General features: G+C 40.9%; 1 protein-coding gene across 8 annotated transcripts in view; it reads right to left on the reverse strand.

The window, feature by feature from the left end:
- PSD3 (pleckstrin and Sec7 domain containing 3) overlaps nucleotides 1–24,281 on the reverse strand; it is a 525,397-nt gene that overhangs the window by 306,599 nt on the left and 194,517 nt on the right. For all 8 annotated transcript variants that reach the window (XM_055144428.1, XM_012935700.2, XM_055144411.1 and 5 more), the window contains one exon: nucleotides 9,965–10,023. In XM_055144428.1, coding sequence (XP_055000403.1) covers nucleotides 9,965–10,023 — 59 coding nt within the window. The remainder of the gene's footprint in view (nucleotides 1–9,964; nucleotides 10,024–24,281) is intronic.

A 24,281-nucleotide genomic window follows, 5' to 3' on the forward strand; every position in this document is an offset into this window, starting at 1 on the left:
GATGATGAACCTAAATAAGAAATCCTTAGGTATACCAATATACTGTATCTAAGTATCCATCACAAAAGAAAATTGAGAATTATTAGCCATCAAAAACACTGTTTAATAAACAACATAAAGATTTACTTGTTCGAGTTTTTTTCTCTTATATATCATTTGTCTGGCACAATAGCACAATGGGTAGGGCGTTTGTCTTGCATGTGGTCGACCCGGGTTTGAGTCCTCTGTCCCTTTCAGAGAGCTCGGCAAGCTACCAAGTATCCAGCCTGCACAGCAGAGCCTGGCAAGCTACCCAGGGCATATTTGATATGCCAAAAACAGTAACAACAAGTCTCACAATGGAGACATTACTGATGTCCACTCAAGCAAATCGATGAACAACAGGACAACAGCACTACAGTGCTATCATTTGTCACTATAATCAGTTGTTAATTATGTATGATTGGCATAACAACACATGTTCATATAAATTGTTCCCTTATCGTAAGTGACCCAAACTCTGATATTTCATTTAATCTCCATTTGATTCATCAAAAAGCCATCTAAAGACATAGAAAAATCAATTCAGTTTCTGTGGTTTTCGATAAATGTCTGGGGCTAAAGACATGGGGTGCTCATAAACATGGTATATGAATTATCTAAATAAATAAAAAATAGTTTATTTACTGCTGTTTTAAATTAATGTGATTCGTAAAGCTCATTTGTATAAAAGTATTGTATAAAAACAGTATTTGTATTTTTAACCTGCTTTTGATAAAAACAAGTTTCTTAAAACATATTAATTTCCAGAGAATTTTTTTTATAATCTTATTGCTTTACCATGAAATATGAGACAAGCCCTCATGTCTGAGTTATAATCACACAGTGATCAAACACCCATTCCTCCACCAGTGCATATTCCCCACCATCAATATCCCCAGTATATTCCCACCTTTCCCACCCTCCCACTGCCTCCAAGGAAGACAACATTACCCACATTGTCTCTCTACTTTTGGACACTATAGTTTGCAATGCAGATACTGAGAGGTTATCATGTTTAGTCTTTTATCTACTTTCTGCACACATCTCCCATCCCGACCAATTCCTCCAACCATCATTTTCTTCTTGATCCATTCTCTATCCCAGCTGTCCTCTCCCCGCCCGCTCGTGAGGCACACTTCCAACTATGGAGCAATCTTCCTGACTCTTCTAATTACTGCCCGTGGGTGTTGGTCGGTCTTGTGTTATGTCATTTTATACTCCACAAATGAGTATAGTCCTTCTATAGCTGTCCCTCTTTCTGACTCATTTCACATAGCATGATAGTCTCCATGTCTTTCCATTTATAAGCAAATTTCATGACTTCATCTCTTCTAAAAGCTGCATAGTATTCCATTGTGTAGATGTACTAAAGTTTCTTTAACCACTCATCTGCTTTAGGGCACTAGGGTTGTTTCCATATTTTGGCTATTATGAACAGTGCTGCAATGAACATATAGGTACAGATGTCATTTCTACTGTGCTTTTTTGCAGCCTTGGGATATATTCCCAGAAGTGGTATAGCAGGGTCATATGTAAGCTCAATTTCTAGTTTTTGAAGGACTGTCCACATTGTTTTCCAGAAAGGCTAGACCAGTCGGTATTCCCACCAACAGTGAAAGAGTGTCCTTTTCCCCCACATACACACCAACACTGGTTGCTTTTCTTCGTTTGCATGTGTGCCAGTCTCTGTGGTGTGAGATGGTATCTCATTGTTGTTTTGATTTGCATCTATCTCCCTGATGATTAGTGAGGTGAAGAATTTTTTTCATGTGCTTTTGCCATTTTTATTTCTTTTTTGAGGAAGCTTCTGTTCACTTCTTCTCCCCACTTTTTGATGCGGTTGGAGGTTATTTTCTTATATAATTCTACTAGTGTCGTCTATATCCTGGGTATTAATCCATTATTAGATGGGAATTTGGTAAATATTCTTTCCCATTCTGTGGGTTTTCTCTGTATTTTTGTGTATTTTGGTCACTGTTTCTTTTGAAGTGCCAACCCTTCTTAGTTTGATGTAGTCCCACTTGTTTATGTTTGTTTCCACCTGCTTGGTCAGTGATGTTTCATCCTTAAAGATGCTTTTAGCTTCAATGTCATGAAGGGTTCTGCGTACATTTTCCTCTATGTACCTTATGGATTCATGTCTGATATTGAGGTGTCTAATCCACTTTGATCTGACTTTTGTGCCTGGCATTAGGCAGAGGTAAGAGTTCATTTTTTTTGCAGGTAGCTATCCAGTTTACCCAGTACCACTTGTTGAAGAGGCATTCGTTCTTCCACTTCACTTTTCTTGCTCCTCTGTCAAAGATTATGTGATTATATATTTGGGAGTGGGCTGGAGCGATAGTACAGAAGGTAGGGCTTTTGCCTTGCACGTGGCTGACCCGGGTTCAATTTCTCCACCCCTCTCAGAGAGTCTGGCAAGCTACTGAGAGTATCTCGCCCCCATGGCAGAGCCTGGCAAGCTACCTGTGAGTGGCGTATTCGATATGCCAAAAACAGTAACACCAAGTCTAACAATAGAGACGTTACTGGTGCCTGCTCGAGCCAATCAATGAGCAACAGGATGACAGTGATACAGTGATAGTTGGGAGCCAGTGACAAACTATTCAGCTCTGTTCCATTGTTCTGCAGTTCTATTTCTAGCCCAAACCCATGCTGTTTTAATTACTGCTTTGTAGTACAGTTTGAAGTTGGGGAAGGTGATGACACCCATCTTCTTTTTCCCCAAGAATTTCTTTAGCTATTCGTGGGGGCTTACTGTTCCATATGAATTTCAGGAGTGTTTTGTTTCTTTGAAAAATGACATGGGTATCCTGATAGCAATCACATTAAATTTGTATAGTGCTTTGGGCAGTATTGCCATCTTTATAATATTAATCCTCCCTATCCATGAACAGGGGATGTGTCTCCATTTCCTAGTGCCTTCTTTTATTTCTTGAAGTAGTGTTTTTAATTTTCCTTGTATATAGGTCCTTCACCTCTTTGGTTAAACTGATTTGGAGGCACTTGATTTTCTAAGGTACTATTGTGAGCAGGATTTTTTTTTTTTAATGTATTTCTTCTTTTTCATTGTTTGCATCTGAAAAAGCCATGGACTTTTGGATGTTGATTTTGTAGCCTGCCACTTTACTATACTTATTGTACACTTTACACTTACTGTTTCTAAGAGCGTTTCTGTAGAGTCTTTAGGGCTTTCTTAGTATCATACCGTCTGCAAATAGTGATAGCTTGACCTCTTATTTTCCTATCTGTATGCCGCTGATATCTTTTTCTTGCCTAACTGCTATGGCCAGTACTTCCAGTACTATATTGAATAGAGTGGCAAAAGTGGACAACCTTGTCTTGTGCCCAATCTTAGAGGGAATGTTTTTAGGTTTTCCCCATTGAGAACGATACTTTCCAGGGGCTTGTGGTAGATGGTTTTGATTATATTGGGAAAAGTTCCTTTGATGTCCGCTTTGCTGAGAGTTTTCATCATAAACGGATGTTGGATATTGTCAAATGTTTTCTCTGTGTCTTTTGAGATGATCATATAGTTTTTATATTTTCTTCTGCTAATATGATGGATTGTGTTGATCTATTTCCAAATGTTAAACCATCCGTGCATCGCTGGGATGAATCCCATCTGGTCATGGTGTATGATCATTTTGATAACTCGTTGGATTCTATTTGCTAATATTTTGTTGAGGATCTTTGCATCTGTGTTTATTAGTAATATCGGTCTATAATTCTCTTTCTTTGTGGTATCTGTCTGCTTTTGGTACCAGGGTGATATTTGCTTCAGAGAAACTGGTAGTGTTTCTAATACTTCAATTTCCTGGAGAAGCTTAAAGAGGATTGGGAGTAAGTCTTCTTTAAAGATTTGGAAGAATTCACTATGAATCCATCTGGGCCAGGACTTCTGTGCTTGGGGAGACTTTTTATTACCAATTCAATTTCCTTGATGGTGACAGATCTGTTAAGGTATTCTAGATCCTCTTGGTTCAGCCTTGGGAGGCTATAGGAATCCAGGAATTCATCCATTTCCTCAAGGTTTTCTTGTTTCGTGGCATAAAGCTTCTCAAAGTAATCCCTGAGCATCCTTTTAATTTCTGTAGTTCCTGTTGTTATGACCCCCTTTCCATTTATGATTCGGTTTATTAGGGTTTTGTGACTCTTGCTAGGGGCTTATCGATCTTGTTAATTTCCGCAAAGAACAAGCTCTTGGCATACTGATCTTTCAAATTGTCTTTTGGGTTTCTATCTCATTAATTTCTGCTCTGAGTTTTATTATTTCCTTCTTCCTGTTCGGGTTGGGCTCCTTTTGTTGGTCATTCTCCAAGCTCTTAAGCTGTGAGGTTAGGTTACTTATGTGGGCTCGCTCCTCCTTCCTGAGGAATGCTTGTAGAGCTATAAACTTTCCTCTTAACACAGCTTTTGCCATGTCCCGTAAGTTTTGGTAACCCGTGTCCTCATTTTTGTTCATTTCCAGGAATCTTTTGATTTCCTCTTTGATGTCCAATAGTGAGCTGTTTAATTTCCAGGTCTCTGATTTAGTTTTATGTTTGTGTGTGTGATTTACTTCTAATTTTAGTGCATCATGGTCTTAGAAGATTACTGATACAATCTCTATCTTCTTATTTTTGTGGAGGTATGTTTTGTGGCTCAGCATGTGGTCTATCTTGGAGAATGTTGCATGAAAACCTGAGAAGAATATGTATCCAGCTTTTTGAGGATGAAATGTCCTGTATATATCTACTAAAACCCTTTCTTCTATTTCTTCCCTTGGATGAAGTATGTCCTTGATAAGCTTAAGTATGGTTGATCTATAGAGAGGCGATAAAGTGTGTTGAAGTCTCCCACTAGTACTGTGTTGCTCTTGATGTCTATCTTTGAGTCTATGAGGAGTGGTTTTAAGTACTTTGCTGATCCCCTGTTAGGTGCATGTACATTTAGTATTGTAAGTTCTTCCTGTTGTACAGATCCCTTGATCAATCAGAAATGGCCTTCACTGTATCTTGCAACCTTATTCAGTCTGAAATCAATGTGGCCTGATACTAGGACGGCTACCCCAGATTTTTTAAGGGAGCTGTTTGCCTGTAAGATTGTTTTCCACCCTTTGACTTGAGGTTGTGTTTGCTATGAATGCTGAGATGTGTATCTTCCAGGCAGCAGATGGATCAATTTTCTGATCCATCCTGCCACTCTATGTCTTTTAATTGGTGCGTTTAGCCCATTGATGTTGAGAGATTATTGTTATGAGATACTGTCCCATCTTTCTGCTGAAATTTGATGTATTTGCGGGGCTTGTCTTGTCTTAAAGTAGCCAATTTAGTTGTTCTATAAAGTTCTTGAGCTGTTGTTTGTCTGTGAAAATGTGTTGTTCCTTCTGTTATGAATGAGAGTCTAGCTGCGTGGAGTATTTTTGGTGAGGTATTTATTTCATTGAGTTTTACAACACTATATTCCACCACAGTCTTCGGGCCATGAGGGTTTCATCAGATAACTCGGCTGTGAATCTTAAGAATGTTCCTTTATAGGCAATTTCTTTCTTTGTCAGAATTTTGACTCTAAAGATTTGGTCATTTTGATAAGGATTTGTTTTGGGGTATTTTTATTTGCATTTCTTCTAGCTGGTAACCTTCAGGCATCCTGAATGTGGTCGCATGTTTTCTTCAGCTCTGGGAATGTCATATCAATGATGTCTTTGAAGGTTTCTTCAACGGGGTTTTCTTCCTGAATCTCTGGGACTCCAATAATTCTTAAGTTACTCCTCTTGGCTTCATCCTGATCCTCTCTTGACATCTGTTCCCAGATTGTGAATGTCTTTTCCATTTTCTTCTGTTGTCTAGAGAGTCTCTGCACTTCATCTTTGAGTTCAATGATTCTGTCCTCAGCAACTGTTACTCTGATACTGAGACCTTCCACTAAGTTTTTCAATTCACCAACCAAGTTTTTCAGATCTGACATTTCCATTTGTAATTTTGTTTTCATTTTCCGAGTTACTACTTTCAAATCCTCTAGTATTTTATTAGCATTGCTGTCTATTGCTTTCCTTAGCTCCTGATTCACCCTCAGTAGCTCCCTTCTAAATTCCTTGTCAGAGAGGTTGTCTAGCACTTCATTACTGTTGGGGTCTTCTGGGCTAGCCTCTTCAATACATAAGCTTGGTGGGCTTCTGTGTTGCTTTACCATTGCGACCTGTGTGGGTTAGCCCTTCACGCTCACTGTTACTATCTTGCTTTTGGTGCAGTGTTAATTGAAGTGGGCTTAATGAATTATTGGTTATGTGTTTCTGGTGGTTAAGCTAACCTAGTGGAAGTTCCGCCTAAGAGGATAACTTATGGTTCTTATGGGATATGGAGGGGGAGGAGAATAACTCGCAGCCATATTAGCGGCCATGGCTCCAGGAAAGAGGCCTGAATACGAGGCGGGTACCTGGTAGTGCAGAGAATTTTCATGAGATCCTCAACTTATAAATAAGAACTAAATTGCTGTGCTATTTTTTAAAATACTTCTTCTTATTATAGAATTTCCCAGGAAACATGCTAAGCGCATTTAACTATCATATGTAAAATATTAACTGAAAGTATATAACATAAAGATGCCTCAAAATTGAAACCGCTGACTTGGATCAAAGTTACATATAGACAAATATGTATTAAATACTGCTTTATACAGTGACATACAGTAGAGAAAATAAATGAAAGTAAAAGAAGAGGACAGAGTCCTAAATGTTATCACAAGTCTGGCAGAGAAAGCAATAAAAGCTTGCTTCACTGATCACAGGAAAACAGAGGTTAAGCAAGTCTATTATGTTGTCATCCTGACAACAAGTTGGACAAGTGTAGGATAACATAACCTCAGGTAGTTTAGGTTTATTGGGTTGTCCCCATCACAGTGCTCCCCTTCCTCTGTGTTTATTTATAACTTCTTTGTGCTTGGTTGACTTGTAAATATTGTTTTTCTCTTCTCCTTAAGTTCTTTGTATAGTATATATAGAGCGATGTCCTTTTTATATGGGCACAGGAAGACAGTAGCAAATGCTATACTTTCATTATGTAGGAGTCATTTGACTCTAAATGATACTTTCCTCCTGGGCATCTGTTCTCTAGATATAAGCCTCAGTTGCCCTTACTTCCTAGCACCCCCAAAAGCAGGGTCCCACCGAGGGATGGGATGGACCCAGGGCAAGTGGTGAACTATGTGCTACCCTGGCATCGAGATGGGCCTGGCCAAAGTGCCTAATGCTTAACTATAAATTAAGAGCTTGGTCATGGACAGATGCTGTCATGATCCAAAAGGTAATAACTAGATTTGACCCTGCTAGGGTTAGGAATGATTAATCTGGCCTGAGCTCTGTAGCCTGAGTCTGTGGCAAGATGTTCCCAGGAGAGCTGCCCTACAAGCTTCAATGTATCTTTTATTGTGTCCATACAAAAATAACTAAGGAGAAGAACACCTTAAGTGGTATTTTGCCTACAGGCCATCACGAAGGGTGTCCTTATGTTGCTTTTGCTTCCAGACCAGGTGGAGTTTGCGCCCTGAGGGCAAGGTGGAGAGCTATAAATAGGTGAGGAAAGACAAATGTGTGTGGGGGTGAGGCGTTGGTGGAATCCAAGAGAAGTAAAGAGAGTCTGAATACAGAGGGCAGAATCCGGAGTGCGAGGATCAAGGAATGAGGAGTTAGGAAAGAAGAGTGTGTGAGATGAGAGAGAGAGAGAGAGAGAGAGAGAGAGAGAGAGAGAGAGAGAGAGAGAGAGAGAGAGAGAGAGAGAGAGAGAGAGAGGGCGAGATTGAATAAACGGTAACTAACAGCAACCGGCCTGGTCCTTGTTCTTCCTTCACCTGTCCATCACCTACAGTCGTTCCAATCCTGTCCATACACATCAAGATCATCTACTATCATCTCCCTGTGGCTCTTACCACAGAACATGGGTGGTGAGAGCCACTGGGAGAGCCCTTAAACACACATCCCTCATGCGAGGGGTTTGTTCCTTACAGACAAGTATTAGATTTTTACAGTTATTCCAAGATACACATTGTGGGAAGTCCAGTGTCCTCATTTCTACAAGACCTGTTACTCAAGACGTGCTATCTATACTAAGAATGACCCTTAAACTTTCCTGTACTTTTTAGTCTATATAATTTCTGGACATATTATATATGCCTACAAGTCACTTAAGTAAGTCTCTACAAATTGAAAATGTAACAAACTTCTATTTTTAAAAAGGTGTTTTTAAAGTATCATTCTAAGTATATATATTCTTAGGATATATTAAAGACCTGTATAACTTGGTTGCTTTTCTGTCCTTATTTTTTTTCTTTTAATTTACTTTTAAAGTTTGTCTTTATTAAAGAGAAGCACCATAGTTGTAAATGATCAACAATTACATGGTCATCTGGAATAATATGGAAGATTTGGGTAGATCAGAAGATTTTAAAGATTTTAAGGTGGAGAAGAAGCCAGGCGTTCCAGTAAGCAACGCGGCCGGAGAATGCTCCGGACCTGAGACTGGGCCAGCAACACCGGGGATCCAGACAGAGGAGTACAGCCAGTACACCTTCTCCAGATGGAGCCCAGGCGACAATGAGCAGCAACTAACACGGCTCTGTGATGTGGGACTGGGACAGCTCCGAACCGCGTGACCACTAATGCGGCCGCGCGACCTTTTCTAAAAAATGAAAACATACAATCGTTTGATGCCATCCAACATGTATGACTGTTGGAGGAAAACCTCCAAATAATGATAGTGAGATCCCTGTAGAAAATTGAATGTAATCAAAGTAAGGAAAGAGTAAAGTAAAAAATGTCTGCCACACAGGCAGAGGGGGAGTGGGAAAGGGGTTATGTGGGGGGTTGGTGGTGGATCAAATATGAAACTTTGTAACTGTATCTCAGTGATATAATAAAAAATAAAATTTAAAAAAATAAAAAAATTAAAAATTTTTAAAAAGATTTTAATGTGATTTTAAACTGTAAAATGTATCTTATTTTAGAAGTCAAGGTTCATCTAGACCAGGGCCCTTGATTTGTTTCTTAATCTCTTCTTCGGATTATCCGACCCTCTCTTCTTTGATTCCTGCCCAAAGCCCCCTTGTCACAGCTGTTGGCCCACTATTCTCATGCTATGGCTACCCATTTATGTGATTTCATCTGTGTCTCCCTTGGGGGTCCATAGGACATGTTCCAACTGAAAAAGCTGCTCCAGACTAGTTCTATGTAACCGAGTTTTTCTTTAAAATAAACAGACATAAACAGACATGGGACTGTAATTATGTGACTACAATATTCTCATTTTCTTGAAGATGAACAAGTTTAAGGAAGTGCTGAAATTCCGTACCTACAAAAGGTAAAGGTTTAAAGGTTTAAAGTACAGGAGTAAAGGAGTAGGCATATTATCATGCTAGATAATTCGAGGTGCCATAAGGAGTTTTGGTATACTACCCAAAAGAAAACTAAAGGTTTACATACAATTATAAGTTTAAAATATTAATCTAATATCTATATAGTAGATGAGAGGGTAATGAAGTTACAAATTTGTTTGAACTAGTGAAAAAAAAGTGAGATAAGGAGTTTGGAAAATGCTGAATTCCTAAAAATAACTGTGATATTTAGTGAAAATGCAATAAACATTTTCATATCTAACTTCTATTTTTCCTTTTTATCATCACTATCAACCCTACCATCAAAAAACAAAATAAACTCTTAAGAAAGTCTGCCATCTAGTGAAAAAAGATATACAGAATAATGCTAAAAATGAAACTTCAAACTTAACATTCAATTAAAAAGTATGTTGTGCTAGCATGTAAAAGAAGTTACTTTTTTTCCACAAAATTGCATTTATCTACCATGCAGAATACAAGAACAAGTAGTAAAGAACTGTGTTTCTACACAAAAGCAAATACAAGCAAATACAAGCTCAAATCATTTGGAGTTTCTGTAGACAAATTACATACTTACGTGGCCATGGAGATCTGTATTAAGCAGCATCATCGCACAGGTCAGGCAATGAACTCCATCTTAGAAAAGAGAACAGGACAGAAAGCATCAATTGACGGGTACCAGAATCAAACCCAGCTGGAGTACTAGATCTAATATACATATGTAAGAGGCTCCACACTGCCATTCTCCCTCTCCCCTGCCCAAATAAAAAAAAAAAAAAACCTGAAACTGGGCTAGAGCAGTAGCACAGAGGGTAAGGCCTTCGTCTTGCACTTGGCCAAGCCAGTTTTGATTCCCAGCATCCAATATGGTCCCCTGAGCACCACCAGGGGTAATTCCTGAGTGCAAAGCCAGGAATAACCCCTGTGACCCAAAAAGCTAAAAACAAAAAACAACAACAAAAAAAAAAACTTGAAACTCATTATTTTCTAGTGTTCATAGAACATTTTCCAGGATAGTTCATACATTATATACAACTCAAATATTCACAAAACAAAATCACCAAAATAGAAATATCTTCTCAAACCATAAAAATAAATCATCAATAAGTGGGGAAATATTAAATACTTGGAAACGGAACAGAATATGCTGCTAAATAACAATTATATCCAAGAAGAAATCAAAGAAGGAGGCAAAAGATTCCTCAAAGCAAATGTGAAGAAAGACACTAACTGCAAGAACTAGGGACACAGCAAAAGCACTATTAAGGGGAAAGTTCATAGATTTAAGTGCAACCTAGGAATAAAGAAAAAACAAAGCAATACTCTAACCTCACCGCTAGAGAAACCAGAAAAAGAACAAATGACCCCGAAAGCAAGTAGAAGGAAGGAGATCATGTAAATTAGACAGGAAATCAATGATAAAAAAAAATAAGAAAAGAATACACAGAGGTCAATTAATCCAGGAGTTGGTTCTTCAAAAGAATAGAAAAGCATGACAAATTCTTAGCTAGAGTTAACAAAAAAAAAGGAGAGAAAACTCAAATAAGATCAGAGACTAGAGAGGAGAAATTACAATAAACACCTTGGAAATATAAAAGATCATAAAAGATTACTACAATCTGCACCCACCCGCATGACCCTTCCCGCCACTTAACCCGCCCGCTGATTGCCCTGTCCTGACACCCAGTGTCCCTGCCCACTGCCCCAGCTCCGCCTCTCCCCGACAGGTGTGTGAGCGTGCACACGCCCACATTACCCTTCAAGCCACTTGACCCGCCCACTGATCTCCCCCATCCTGGCATCCCAGTATCCCAAGATGTTACTGGAGATGTGGCCTGTACTCAGAGGGCATGGCCTCAAAAGGGGGTGTGGCCTCCTGACAGAGGGGCCAGTTATTTTCCTTAGGTCATAATCTGTATAACCTATTTATTTGAAAAACACCCTGACCATATCAAATTAGCTTATCCTAATTTCACAAAAACTGTCAGTGAACAATAGAAGCTGCACAAACCCTTCGTAAAGACATCATAGCCTTAAGTCTTCATTAGAGGTCCCACATAAACCAGGAGGAATACCTGAGAGTAAGGAAGTATTCTAGAATAGGAATAAGGCTATGATGATCAATTTAGCTCATCCAGAACCCTCCCTGCAGCAATAGGGAATAGGGATAGAAAACTAGAAGGGTCCAACTCTATTCTTCCATAATAATATGAAGAAACAGCGAAAATCCCCTCCAAGAAGAGAGGATAAAGAAAAGATTCCAGAAGATTCAACAGGGGTTACCCACATATACGACCACTCAGATAAAGAATTCAGAGAGGAAATCTTGAAAATGGTTGACATATTTAAAGCAACCATGGAATAGACATCCAATAAATTAAGGGAGGATATGAATAAGCATTGGAAGAGTCCACCAAGAAAATTCAGGAAGAAATGAGAGCAGAAATTTCAAAGCTACGAACAGAAGTGACACAAATACAGGAATCGGTAGATGAATTAAAAATCTCAGTAGGTGCCCTCAACAGTAGAATGGCTACAGTCGAAGACAGAATCAGAGAGCTTGAAGAGGAGCTGCAGAACGCTTACAGACAACAAAAAAATAATGGCAAAAGATCTCAAAATGGTTCTAGAGTGAATCAGAGTCCTAGGGGATGACCTCAAGAGAAAAAAAACGTAAGAATCATTGGAGTACCAGAAGCACAGGGAAGTATGGAAAAGGAACACAGTGAAAGACATCATTGCTAAGAAATTACCAGAGCTGGAGAAGGCAGGCATCTAGATACAAGGAGTCCGAAGAGTACCAGAAAAAAAAGACCCAAATAAAAAGACTCCAAGGCATATCATAGTCAGAATGATGGATGCTGCTGATAGAGACACAATACTGCAAGCAGCAAGGTCAAAGAAAGAAATCACATACAAAGGAACACCCCGTAGATTTACAGCAGACCTATCACAGGGAACCCTAAGCCCTAAGACAATGGTGGGACACAGTGAAAAAAAAAATGAAATGAATACCTCACCAAGAATACTTTACCCAGCTAAACTTTCACTCAAAGTTGAAAGAACCATACACTATTTCATGGATAAACAACAGCTCAGGAACTTCATAGACTCAAAACCAAACTTAAAAGAAACACTAAGCTCCGCTGAGATGTGACCCTGGGGGCCGCACATGCGTGCGGCCCCTCTGCAGCTGCACGAGCGTGTGAATCCAGACCCAGCTGAACCAAATTCAACATGGGCAGCTACTTGCAGAATATCTCCAGCCAGAGAACCAAACCTGGACCCCATGCCCGCCCAGGAGGGAAAAGGTATTTCTCTCTCTCGCCTGTCCCCGGGGATGAAGGGCGTGGGGACGCCATATTATGACGACCACAGACGGGATTTACAAGCTTGCAATGATCCAATATCCGGAAGAAATCTCCCTGGACTTAGTTATTAAAGTACAGAAATCCAAAACCTCATTTCCCTTCACAACAGATCTGACTCTAGAGGGGTGCTCCTAACAATAATGGTGAGGATTGTGTTGAAATATTGAATGTAATGAAAGTAAATAGAAAGTAAAGTGAAATTTATCGGTTATAAGGGGGGCTTGCGGGGGGGGGCGGGATGGGAGGCGTAATGTGTTGTTCATTTTTTTTTTCCGGTGCTGGGATATGGGCACTGGTGAAGGGATGGTTGTTTCAGCATTATATGACTAAGACTTAAGCCTGAAAGCATTGTAATTTTCCACATGGTGATTCAATAAAATAAATTAAAAAAACAAAAAAAAAAAGAAACACTAAAGGGGCTGTTGTAAGACAAGGAAAAACCCTACAAGAACAACATACCCCACAGAAAGATGACACAAAATCCCATGACAATAATCTCTCTCAATGTCAGTGGCCTAAATGCACCAATTAAGAGACACACAGTGGCAAAATGGATTTGGAAACTAAACCCAACATCCTGCTGCCTACAAGAAACACACCTGAACAGTCAGAGCAAACACAGACTCAAAGTCAAAGAATGGAAAACAATCCTGCAAGCAAACAACTCCCTCAAAAAACCTGGGGTGGCCATACTAGTATCCGACAACATAGATTTTAGGTTGAAAAGATTAGAAGGGACAGCGACGGTCATTTTCTATTTAACAAGGCATATGTAGAACCAGAAGAAATCACACTTTTAAATGTATATGCACCTAATGAGCGACTGGCGAAATACTTAAAATAATTCCTAACAGAGAGATTCTTTTGTCTGCATGCCTGGCTGTCTTCCCAGGGGCCCCTCGGAGGGAATGGGCTCCCGCTTCCCTCCCCGCCCCGAGAGAGGTCCTGGCAGGCAAAAATCACTGGAACCTAGCCACAGCCATGCTCAAGGCCCCTCTCCACAAGTCCAGACAAGCCTCACGCATGAAGGTACCGGGAGAGGAACCGATGTGTGAGTAATCCCATCAACGTCCAACATCCAGAGACTTAAAAGCAAGCTCCCAGAAGCATGTGGCTGCTTGGCAGCCTCGAGATATCTTATAACCTACTTTTCCTTCTGGGAGAAACTAGCAAGCTTCTGAGCGCTTTCTTCCCACATGGGACAGCCTCGCAAGCTTCCCATGGTGTATCTATATGCCAAAGCCAGTAACAAGATGAATCTCATTCCCCTGACCATGAAAGAACCTCCAATGCGGCATCGTTGGGAAGGCCAAGAAGAGAGAGGCTCCTAAAATCTCAAGGATAGGATGAAGGTAGAGGTTACTGAGATGGCTCGAGCAACTCGACGATCAACAGAATTCCGTGATTCGTGAGCTCCTAACAGACAATAAGGGGGACATCAATAGCAGCACAATAGTAGTCGGTGACTTTGACACAGCCTTATCACCTCTGGATAGAACAAGAACAAAACACAGCAAACAAACATTGACACTGAAGGAAGAAATGGAAGAGAGAGGCCAAATAGACCTATACAGAACTTTACACCCCCAAAATAAAGAATACACATTCTTTTCCAGTGCACATGAAACATTTTCCAAAATAGACCAAGTATTGGGCCAAAAAACATACCTCAATAGACTTGGAAAAATAGAAATTGTATCAACTATCTTTTCAGACAAGGATGTGCTGAAGATAAAAGCAAATCACACACAGATGCAGAGAATCAAAGCAAACACCTGAAAATTAAACAGCTCACTGTTGAACAATGAGTGTGTGAGGAAAGAAATCAAGGAAGAAATCAAAAGATACCTCAAAACGAATAAGAATGAAGACACGAGCTACAAAAACCTATGGGACGTGGCTAAAGCCGTGTTAAGGGGAAAATTTATAGCTCTGCATGCATTCCTTAGGAAGGAAGAAAGAGCCTAGATAGGTAGCTTGACTTCACAGCTCAAGATCTTAGAAAAGGACCAGAAAAAGGAACCCAAACCAGACCGAAGGAAAGAAATAATAAAAATGAAAGCAAAAATTAATGACATGGAAACCCAGAAAACAATCCGAAAGGTCAATGAAACCAAGAGCTGGTTCTTTGAGAAAATAAACAAGATTGATAAACCGCTAGCAAGACTCACAAAGAATGAGAGAGAACTCTAATAAACCAAATCAGGAATGAAAAAGGGGACATCAAAACAGAATACAATGAAATTCAAAAGATCATCAGAGACTACTTTGAAGGTCTGTATGCCACGGAACAAGAGAACCTAAAAGAAATGGATGAATTCCTTGATTTCTACAATCTACCAAGACTGAACCAAGAAGACTTGAAATACCTGAATAGACCCATTAATATCAAGGGAACTGAAACTGTAATCAAAAGTCTCCCCAAAAACAAAAGACCAGGTCCAGATGGATTTACTGGTGAATTCTTCGAAACATTTAAAGACGACCTATTGACGTTCTCCTCAAGCTTTTTCAGGAAATTGAAAAAACCAGGAACTCTCCCAAACAGTTTCTATGAGGCACGTATCTCCCTAATAGCAAAGGCAAACAAAGACACCATTAACAAAGAAAACTATAGGCCTATATCTCTGGTGAACAAGGGATGCAAAGATCCTCAACAACATATTAGTAAATAGAATCCACAACTCATCAAAAAGATCATACACCATGACCAAGTGGGATTCATCCCGATTATGCAAGGATGGTTTAACATTCGGAAATCACTGTCACTGTCATCCTGTTGCTCATCGATTTGTTTGGGCGGGCACCAGTAATGTCTCTCATTGAGAGACTTATCGTTACTGTTTTTGGCATAGCATATCCAATACGCATGGGTAGCTTGCCAGGCTCTGTCGCGCGGGCTCAATACTTTCGGTAGCTTGTGGGGCTCTCCAAGAGGGGCAGAGGAATCGAACTCGGATCGGCTGCATGAAAGGCGAACACCCAACGGCTGTGCTATCGCTCCAGCCCAACATTCAGAAATCAACCAACAAAATCTATCATAGCAACAAAAGTAAAGATAAAAACCATATGATCATATCAATAGATGCAGAGAAAGCATCTGACAAGATCCAACACACATTCATGATGAAAACTCTAATCAAAATGGGTTTTGGAGGAACTTTCCTCAAGATAGTCAAAGCCATCTACCACAAACCTATGGCAAGCATTAACCTCAATGGGGAAAAACTATGGGTCTTTCCTCTAAGATCAGGGAGAAAACAAGGATGCCCACTCTCACCACTTCTCTTCAATATAGTACTGGAAGTACTTGCAATAGCTGTTAAGCAAGTAAATGATATCAAGGGCACCTAGATAGGAAATGAAGAAATCAAACTCTCACTATTTGCAGATGATATGATACTATATCTAGAGAAGCCTAAATCCTCTACTAAGAAACTCTTAGAAACAATAGACTTGCACAGTAAAGTTAAAGGCTATAAAATCAATACCCAAAATCCATGGCCTTCCTATATGCAAACAATGAAACAGAGGAAAGGGACATGGAAAAAGCAATCCCATTCACAATTGTACCCCAGAAAATCAAGTATCTTGGAATCAGCTTAACTAAAAACTATAAAATACTACTCCATGAAATAAAAGAGGACATGAGGAAGTGGAAACATATCCTCTGTTTATGGATAGGGAGAATCAACATTGTCAAAATGGCAATACTCCCCAAAGCATTATACAGATTCAACATGATCCCTATAAGTATACCCAGGAAATTCTTCAAAGAAATGGATCAAGCAATCCTGAAATTTATATGGAACAACAAACGCCCACTGATAGCTAAAACAGTTCTTGGGAAAAAGACATTGGGAGGCATCACCCTCCCTAACCTTAAACTTTACTACAAAGTGGTAACAATAAAAACAGCATGGTACTGAAACAGGCAGAGATGCACACCAATGGAACAGGGTGGGATATCCCTATACACTACCCCAAATGTATGATCATCTAATCTTTGATAAGGGAGCAAGAAATGTGAAGTGGAGCAAGGAAAGCCTCTTTAACAAATGGTGCCGGCACAACTGAACAACCACATGAAAAGAATGGGCTTAGACCTCGACCTAACACCATGCACAAAAGTCAGATCAAAATGGATTAAAGACCTCAACATCAGACTAGAATCCCTAAGGTACAATGAAGACAAGGTCAGCAAAACCCTCCACAATATTGAAGCTAAAGGTTTCTTCAAAGATGACACTCAACTGATCAACCAAATGGAAACCGAGATAAATAAATGGGACTATATTAAACTAAGAAGCCTCTGCACCGCAAAAGATACAGTGACCAGAATACAAAGACAATCTACAGAATGGGAAAGGATATATCAAGGATATACAAGGCACTGGTTGAACTCCACACAAAGAAAACTGCCAACCTGATCAAAAATTGGGGTGATGAAATGAACAGAAACTTTCCCAAAGAAGAAATCTAAATGGCTGAGAGGCACATGAGAAAATGCTCTACATCACTAATCATCAGGGAGATGCAGATCAAAACAACCATGAGATACCACCTCACACCACAGAGAATGGCACACATCCAAAAGAACAAAAGCAACCACTGTTGGAGAGGATGTGGGGAGAAAGGGACCCTTCTACACTGCTGGTGGGAATGCCGACTGGTTGAGCCCTTTTGGAAAACAATATGGACACTTCTCAAAATATTAGAAATTGAGCTCCCATTTGACCCAGCAATACCACTGCTGGGAATATATCCCAGAGAAGCAAAAAAGTATAGTCGAAATGACATCTGCACTCATATGTTCATCGCAGCCTTATTTACAATAGCCAGAATCTGGAAAAAACCCGAGTGCCCTAGAACAGATGACTGGTTGAAGAAACTTTGGTACATCTATACAATGGAATACAATGCAGCTGTTAGAAAAAATGAGGTCATGAACTTTGCATATAAGTGGATCGGCATGGAAAGTATCATGCTAAGTGAAATGAGTCAGAAAGAGAGAGACAGACATAGAAAGATTGCACTCATCTGTGGAATACAGAATAACAGAGTAGGAGCTAACACCCAAGAATAGTAGAAATAAGTACCAGGAGGTTGACTCCATGGCTTGGAAGCTGGCCTCACATTCTGGGAAAAAGGCAGCTCAGATAGAGAAGGGAACACCAAGTAAAATGTGGTTGGAGGCCACACAGGAAAAGGGTGAAGTGTGCTGAATATAGAGTAGAGACTGAATACAATGGCCACTCTATACCCCTATTGCAAACCACAACACCCTAAAGGAGAGAAAGAACCAAAGGGAATGCCCTGCCACAGAGGCAGTGTGGGGTGGGAGGAGATGGGATTGGGGGTGGGAGGTATACTGGGTTCATTGGTGGTGGAGAATGGACACTGGTGAAGGGATGGGTTCTCGAACATTATGAGGGAAACAAGTACAAAAATGTGTAAATCTGTAACTGTACCCTCATGGTGATTCACTAATTAAATTAAAATAAATAGTTAATAAAAAAAATTACTAAAGTCACTTAACGACATGAAACTTGTGAATATGAATTGCTCTTAAAACATTGAAACTGCTAATACTAAACCAAGAGAAAATAATAAACCTGACTAGAACAATCTTGAGTAAATAAATTGAAACAGTAATTAAGAATCTCACCAAAAACAAAGGCCCAGTTCCAGGCGGGGTCACTTGTTAAATTCTATGAAAATTTCAGAGACTTACAGTTCATACTCCTCAAATTCTTCCAAAATAACAAGGAAACGGATATTTTGGCTGTTCAGAGCCTCTATAAAGGCAATATAATCCATCAAAAAGATAAAAAAATTATAAAAAACTATGAAATAACATATTGAAAAGAAATTGAAAATTATTCAAACACAAAAGAGAAACTTTTCAGCTAATATTCCTGATAAACAGTAATGTAAATATTCTTCAACAAAGTCCTAGAAAATCAAACATAGCAACATTTCAAAAGGATTATATACCATGTTCAAGTTGGGTTTATCCCATGAATGTAATGATAGCTCAATATTCACAAGTGCATTAATTTAATCAACTGCATCAACCAAAAGGAAAGATAAAAATCATACAGTTATATCTTTATTCAGAAAAAGCTTTTGACAAGATCTAACATGCGTAACAACCATCTACAGCAGATCCAGTGTGAAAACACAAAAGCCTTTCCCCTGAGATCAAGCATAAAGCAAGAATGCGCACTTCCATCACTCTACCGAATGTAGTTTTGGAAATCCTCACCACAAATATCAGACAAGAAGAAGTTACCAAAGGGATTCAAATTGGAAAATAAGTAGCCAAGGTACCACTATTTCCAGATGACATTATATATAATAAAAACCCTGAATACTAAATCAAAAAAATTCTTAAAAACCAGCACATTAATACAAAATTAATACCAAAATGAATGGCATTTTTATACACAAATAATAAATTAGAAGAAAAATAAAGACAATCTCTTCTGAAATAGAGCCCAAAAAAAATCAAATACTGAATCATTTTAACAAAGGTGGTGAAAGACTTACAGTGAAAACTATGTAATCACTGCTAAAAAAAATAGAAAAGAAAAACAAGAAATGAAAAAATTATTTTTTGTACATGGACTGAAAGAATCAATTATTGTCAAAACAATTTTCCTACCCAATACATTATGCAGACCTAGGATAACATAGCCTCAGGTAGTTTAGGTTTACTGGGTTACTCCCATCAGAGTGCTCCCATTTTTCTGTTTATTTGTAACTTCTTTCTTTGTGTTCTGTTGACTTGCAAATAGTTTTTCTCTTCTCTTGAGTCCTTTGCATAGTTTATTCAGAGCCATGTCCTTTTGTATAGGCACAGGAAGACTGGAAGACTGTAGCAAATGCTATGCTTTGTAACCTGAGAGTCAATTGACTCTACATGATATTTTCATCTGTTCTCTTGACCTAAGCCTCAGTTGCCCTTACTTCCTAGCACCCCCAAAAGCAGGGTCCCACCGAGGGATGGGATGGACCCAGGGCAAGTGGTGAACTATGTGCTACCCCAGCATCAAGATGGGCCTGGCCAAAGTGCCTAATGCTTAACGGTAAGTTAGAGCTTGGTCATGGACAAATGTTGTCATGATCTAAAAAGTAATAACTAGATTTGGACCCTGCTAGGGTTAGGAATGAGTAATCTGGCCTGAGTTCTGTAGTCTGAATCTGTGGCAAGACCCAGGAGAGCTGCCCTACAAGCCTCAATGTATCTGGTACTGTGCCCATACAAAATTAACTAGTATTAAGATGTTGATGGAGTTTTTTGGACTGAGGAAAGGAAAGCAACACCCTAAGAGGTATTTTGCCTGCTGGTAGTCAGAAAGGGCTTTGAAATTCCCCTAGGTGGTGATTCCTTTGAACCTGGTGGCCCTCAGGAAGGGCTTTCTTATGTTGATTTTGCTACCAGATTGTGTGTAGCCTAGAGGGCAAGGTGGAGAGAGACAAGTGTGGGGGAGAGGCTAGTGGAGCAGGAGGAGAATCCAGAGAGAGGGATGGAGGAGTGAGGAGCTAGGAAGAGTACGTGAGATGAGAGAGACGAAAGATTGAATAAACAGTAACTAATCAGCAACCAGCTTGGTCCTCATTCTTCCTTCACTTGTCCTTGGCCAACAGCCATCCCAATCCAGCCCATACACAGTGGCTCGAGAGCACCGAATGCGGGCAGTGAGACAGAGCCGCCTGGAGAGCCCACGAGTACACACCCTTTGGCGAGCGCAGATTTTTACACAGACCCAGTGAAATATCCATCAAAATTTCAGTAACATTCTTCAAAGATTTGGAACAAACTACGAAAATTTGTACGGAATCATAAAATTCCTAGAATAGCTAAAGCAATCCATGAGAGAAAGAAAGGAAATATGGTATCATTTAATCTATGACAGGACCAAAGTATATGCTGTGGGGCAAAGACAGCCTTTTCAATGAATGTGTTGGAAAAACTGGACAGTCACGTCTAAAAGAAAAAAATGAATTTGGAAATCTGTCACACCATTCACTATCACTGTCATCCCGTTGCTCATTGATTTGTTCGTGTGGGCACCAGTAACATCTTTCATTGTGAGACTCATATCCAATACGCCACAGGTAGCTTGCCAGGCTCTGCTGTGCAGGCTCGATACACTCTGTAGCTTGCCGGGCTCTCCGAGAGGGAAGGAGGAATCGAACATGGGTCGGCCATGTGAAAGGCAAATGCCCGACAGCTGTGCTATCAGCTCCAGCCTGTCACACCATTCACAAAAGTAAATTCAAAGTGCATTAAGGACATCATGATTAGATCAAATCTTGAGACTAGATCAGAATTCTAAAATCACACGGAAGAAAATATAGGCAGAACTCTCCAGGAAACTGTGGTCATCTCATCAAAGACACCTTTGTGGTCCATTTCCTGGAGAGGTGTCTTTGATGAGATGACCACGGAGGCAAAGGACAACACAAATGAAAATAAACTAATGGGACTACGAGAAATCAAAGATTCTGGACATAAAGACAACCTTTCGGTATATGTATTGCAGATCATAATGAAGAGAGGGTCCACTCCACACATTTAGACAAGCCTCACACATAGGAGAGCCGGAAGACAAACCCAGGTGTACGGGACCTGGGGCCATGATCTCCAAGGCTACTTGAATTGGGACTGGGCCTCTTCCACCCAGATCCCCCATTTTCCAGTAGCTAGGCAGTCAGACCCAGAAACTGCCCCAGCACCATGTAATACCATCAACAGCCAACATCCAGAGACTATAAAACCAAGCTCCCGGAAGAAAACAATGCGGTCTCTGGCCCCCGCATCTGGCTGTCTCCACCGGGGCCCCTTGAAGGGGACGAGATGCATTTCCCTACCCACCCAAAGCAGAGCCTCAAAAGTTGAGGACCTCCGGAACCCAGCCATGGCCATACTCAGGACCACTCTCCACACATTCGGACAAACCTCACACATAGGGGAGCTGTCAGAGGAACCCAGGTGTACGGGACCTGGGGCCATGATCTCCAAGGATGCTCAGATCGGGACTGGGCCTCTTCGAACCAGATCCCCCATTTTCCAGTAGCTAGGTAGTCACACACAGAAACTGCCCCCAACGTCATGTAATCCCATCAACGGCCAACATCCAGAGACTATAAAACCAAGCTCTCGGAAGCACGTGGCCACTTCGAGGCCTTGTGACATCTAATCGCCTAGTTCTCCCTCTTGGAGAACCTGACAAGCTACCAAGAGTCTATTGCCCTCTTGAGACAGGCTTGCAAGCTCCCCATGGCGTATTCATATCCCATATACAGTAACAGATATATACATACCTCTCAGAGAGCCCAGCAAGCTACCTAAAGTATCCCTACCGCACGGCAGAGCCTGACAAGCTACCCGAGGTGTATTCTATATGCCAAAAACAGTAACGATAGGTATCGTGACCCTGACCCAGAAAGAGCCTCCAATCGTTGGGAAAGACAAGTAAGGAGAGGCTGCTAAAATCTCAGGGCTGAGTGTAATAGAGACGTTACTGGTGCCCACTCAAGTAAATCGATGAACAACGGGATGACAGTGATACAGTGATAATGAAGAGAGAGAGAAGATAGAGAAACAGAATCAGAGAGAGAGAGAGAGAGAAGAGGAGCATCTATCATTGGTGCATGGGATGGAGGCAGGAGAAAAATTAGCAACACTGGTAATGGGAAATGCGCTCTGGTAAAGGGACAAGTGTTGGATCATTGTATGGCTGAAACTCAGCTATGGACAGGTTTGGAACTGTGTATCTCACTATTTAAAAAAGATAAAAATAAAAAAAAATTCTGCACAGTAAACAAACAAACAAACACCCAAACTAAAATAGAAATAATCCTACTGAAGGGAGCTATGATGGCAGCGGTGCAGTGGTAGGTCTAGGGCTGGAGATGGGTGGCAGCTCTCAACACTTCGAAAAGTTAGCCCATGGGCTCAGAAGGTTTCTTCATGAATGAGAGTTGGTGCCCTTGAAATATTCTATCTCAAAAAGTACGCCTCTGAGCAGAACCCAGCAGCCTGGAGACAGAGCTGCACAGCTTCTGGCCTATGGGCTACAGACCACTGTGCTGGCAGAATTATGCATGAATAATTAACCTCTTCAGGTCATCCTGGCACCACCACAGAGCAGGGGCCCAAGTTGAGGGGGTGTCCAGGGTTCCCACCATTTGGGAGGCGACTTGGGTGGCCCTGGCAATTGCTGCTGCCACCACTGAACCCCCAGACTAGCCCTTTCTGCCAGTGCCACCTGCAGCAGTGTATGGAGGAAAAAAATCTCCCTGAGTGCCAAGTGGCTGGAGACAGGACTGACAGGGGTGACAGCCCCCTGGTCAGGATCTGCTGGACTGGTGGTGGCACCCTGCCCAGAGCCCCAACCGCTGCCAAGCCAAGGCTGCCATCACCACTGAGGCCCATAGGGCAGAGAGCTGCCAGTGGGCCAACCTGGACCCATGGTGGGAGAGCATCAGCAGTTTGATGGTGCCCTCGGGTTTCCTGACACCCCCAAAGTCACCACTATGACTCCAGCCAGACTCCAACAACTCGAGACCAAGTTTTCCAAGAAATTAAACCACCAACATGTGGGTATGCGGAAGCCACACCTACAAATCACCTCCAGCCCAATACAAGCTCTCATAAATCTTGAAAGAGATCAAAAGATATAGTAAATCATCTAGGAACAGTCCACGGCTAAATAATCCGGGTTAGATCGAAGTGCCTGCCCAAACAGATCCCCCAGCAGCCCCTTGTTCCCACAATACACATCGCCGCCATTTCCTCAGATGGAACCCCCCCATCTAGAGAAAAACATCACTAAGAATTAACCTGCTGAAAATTTAGGTATGCAGGTTTTGTGACTGAAATCTACAAGTTTTCTCGGGGTCGGGATGGGCTACCTCCCACACTTCCCTATATCCCAGAATGCCCAGTCAGTCACCCCCACAAGCCAAATCTAGTGTGACCATGTATGCTCTTCTACTTATCTTGCTCCAGGGGCCCATAAATAAATCTTGAAAGACATTAAAAGCCAAAGTAAATCCCTGAGTCCATGCATGGCTGAATAAATTCGGGGTATATCTGAGGGAGGGTACCTGCCAAAACAGAGCCCTAGCAGCCACTTATTCCCCAAATCCAAAATTGTCACTATGCCCCGGGATGGACCTCAGCAAGATATTAACCTGCTGAAAATTCAGATATGCAGATTTTGTGACCGAAATCTCCAGGCTTTCTCATAGTCGGGATGGGCTACCTCTCCCCACCTCCCTATACTTTTGGAAGACGCAGCAGTCACATCAACACCCCCAAAGCTGCCACCCAGTTAGAAAAGCTACTCCGGCTGTACCTTCCCAATAAAAATACTGAACTCCCTGAACAAACACAATGAATACTTACTACCTGTACTGCAAACAATAATGTAGAAAAGGAGAGAGAAACAGAAACAAGAAAAACGTCTACCATAGAGGCAGGCTGGGGATGTGGGGGTAGGGGAGGAG

The sequence above is a fragment of the Sorex araneus genome, chromosome 1, assembly GCF_027595985.1.
Source record: "Sorex araneus isolate mSorAra2 chromosome 1, mSorAra2.pri, whole genome shotgun sequence".
Taxonomy (NCBI): domain Eukaryota; kingdom Metazoa; phylum Chordata; class Mammalia; order Eulipotyphla; family Soricidae; genus Sorex; species Sorex araneus.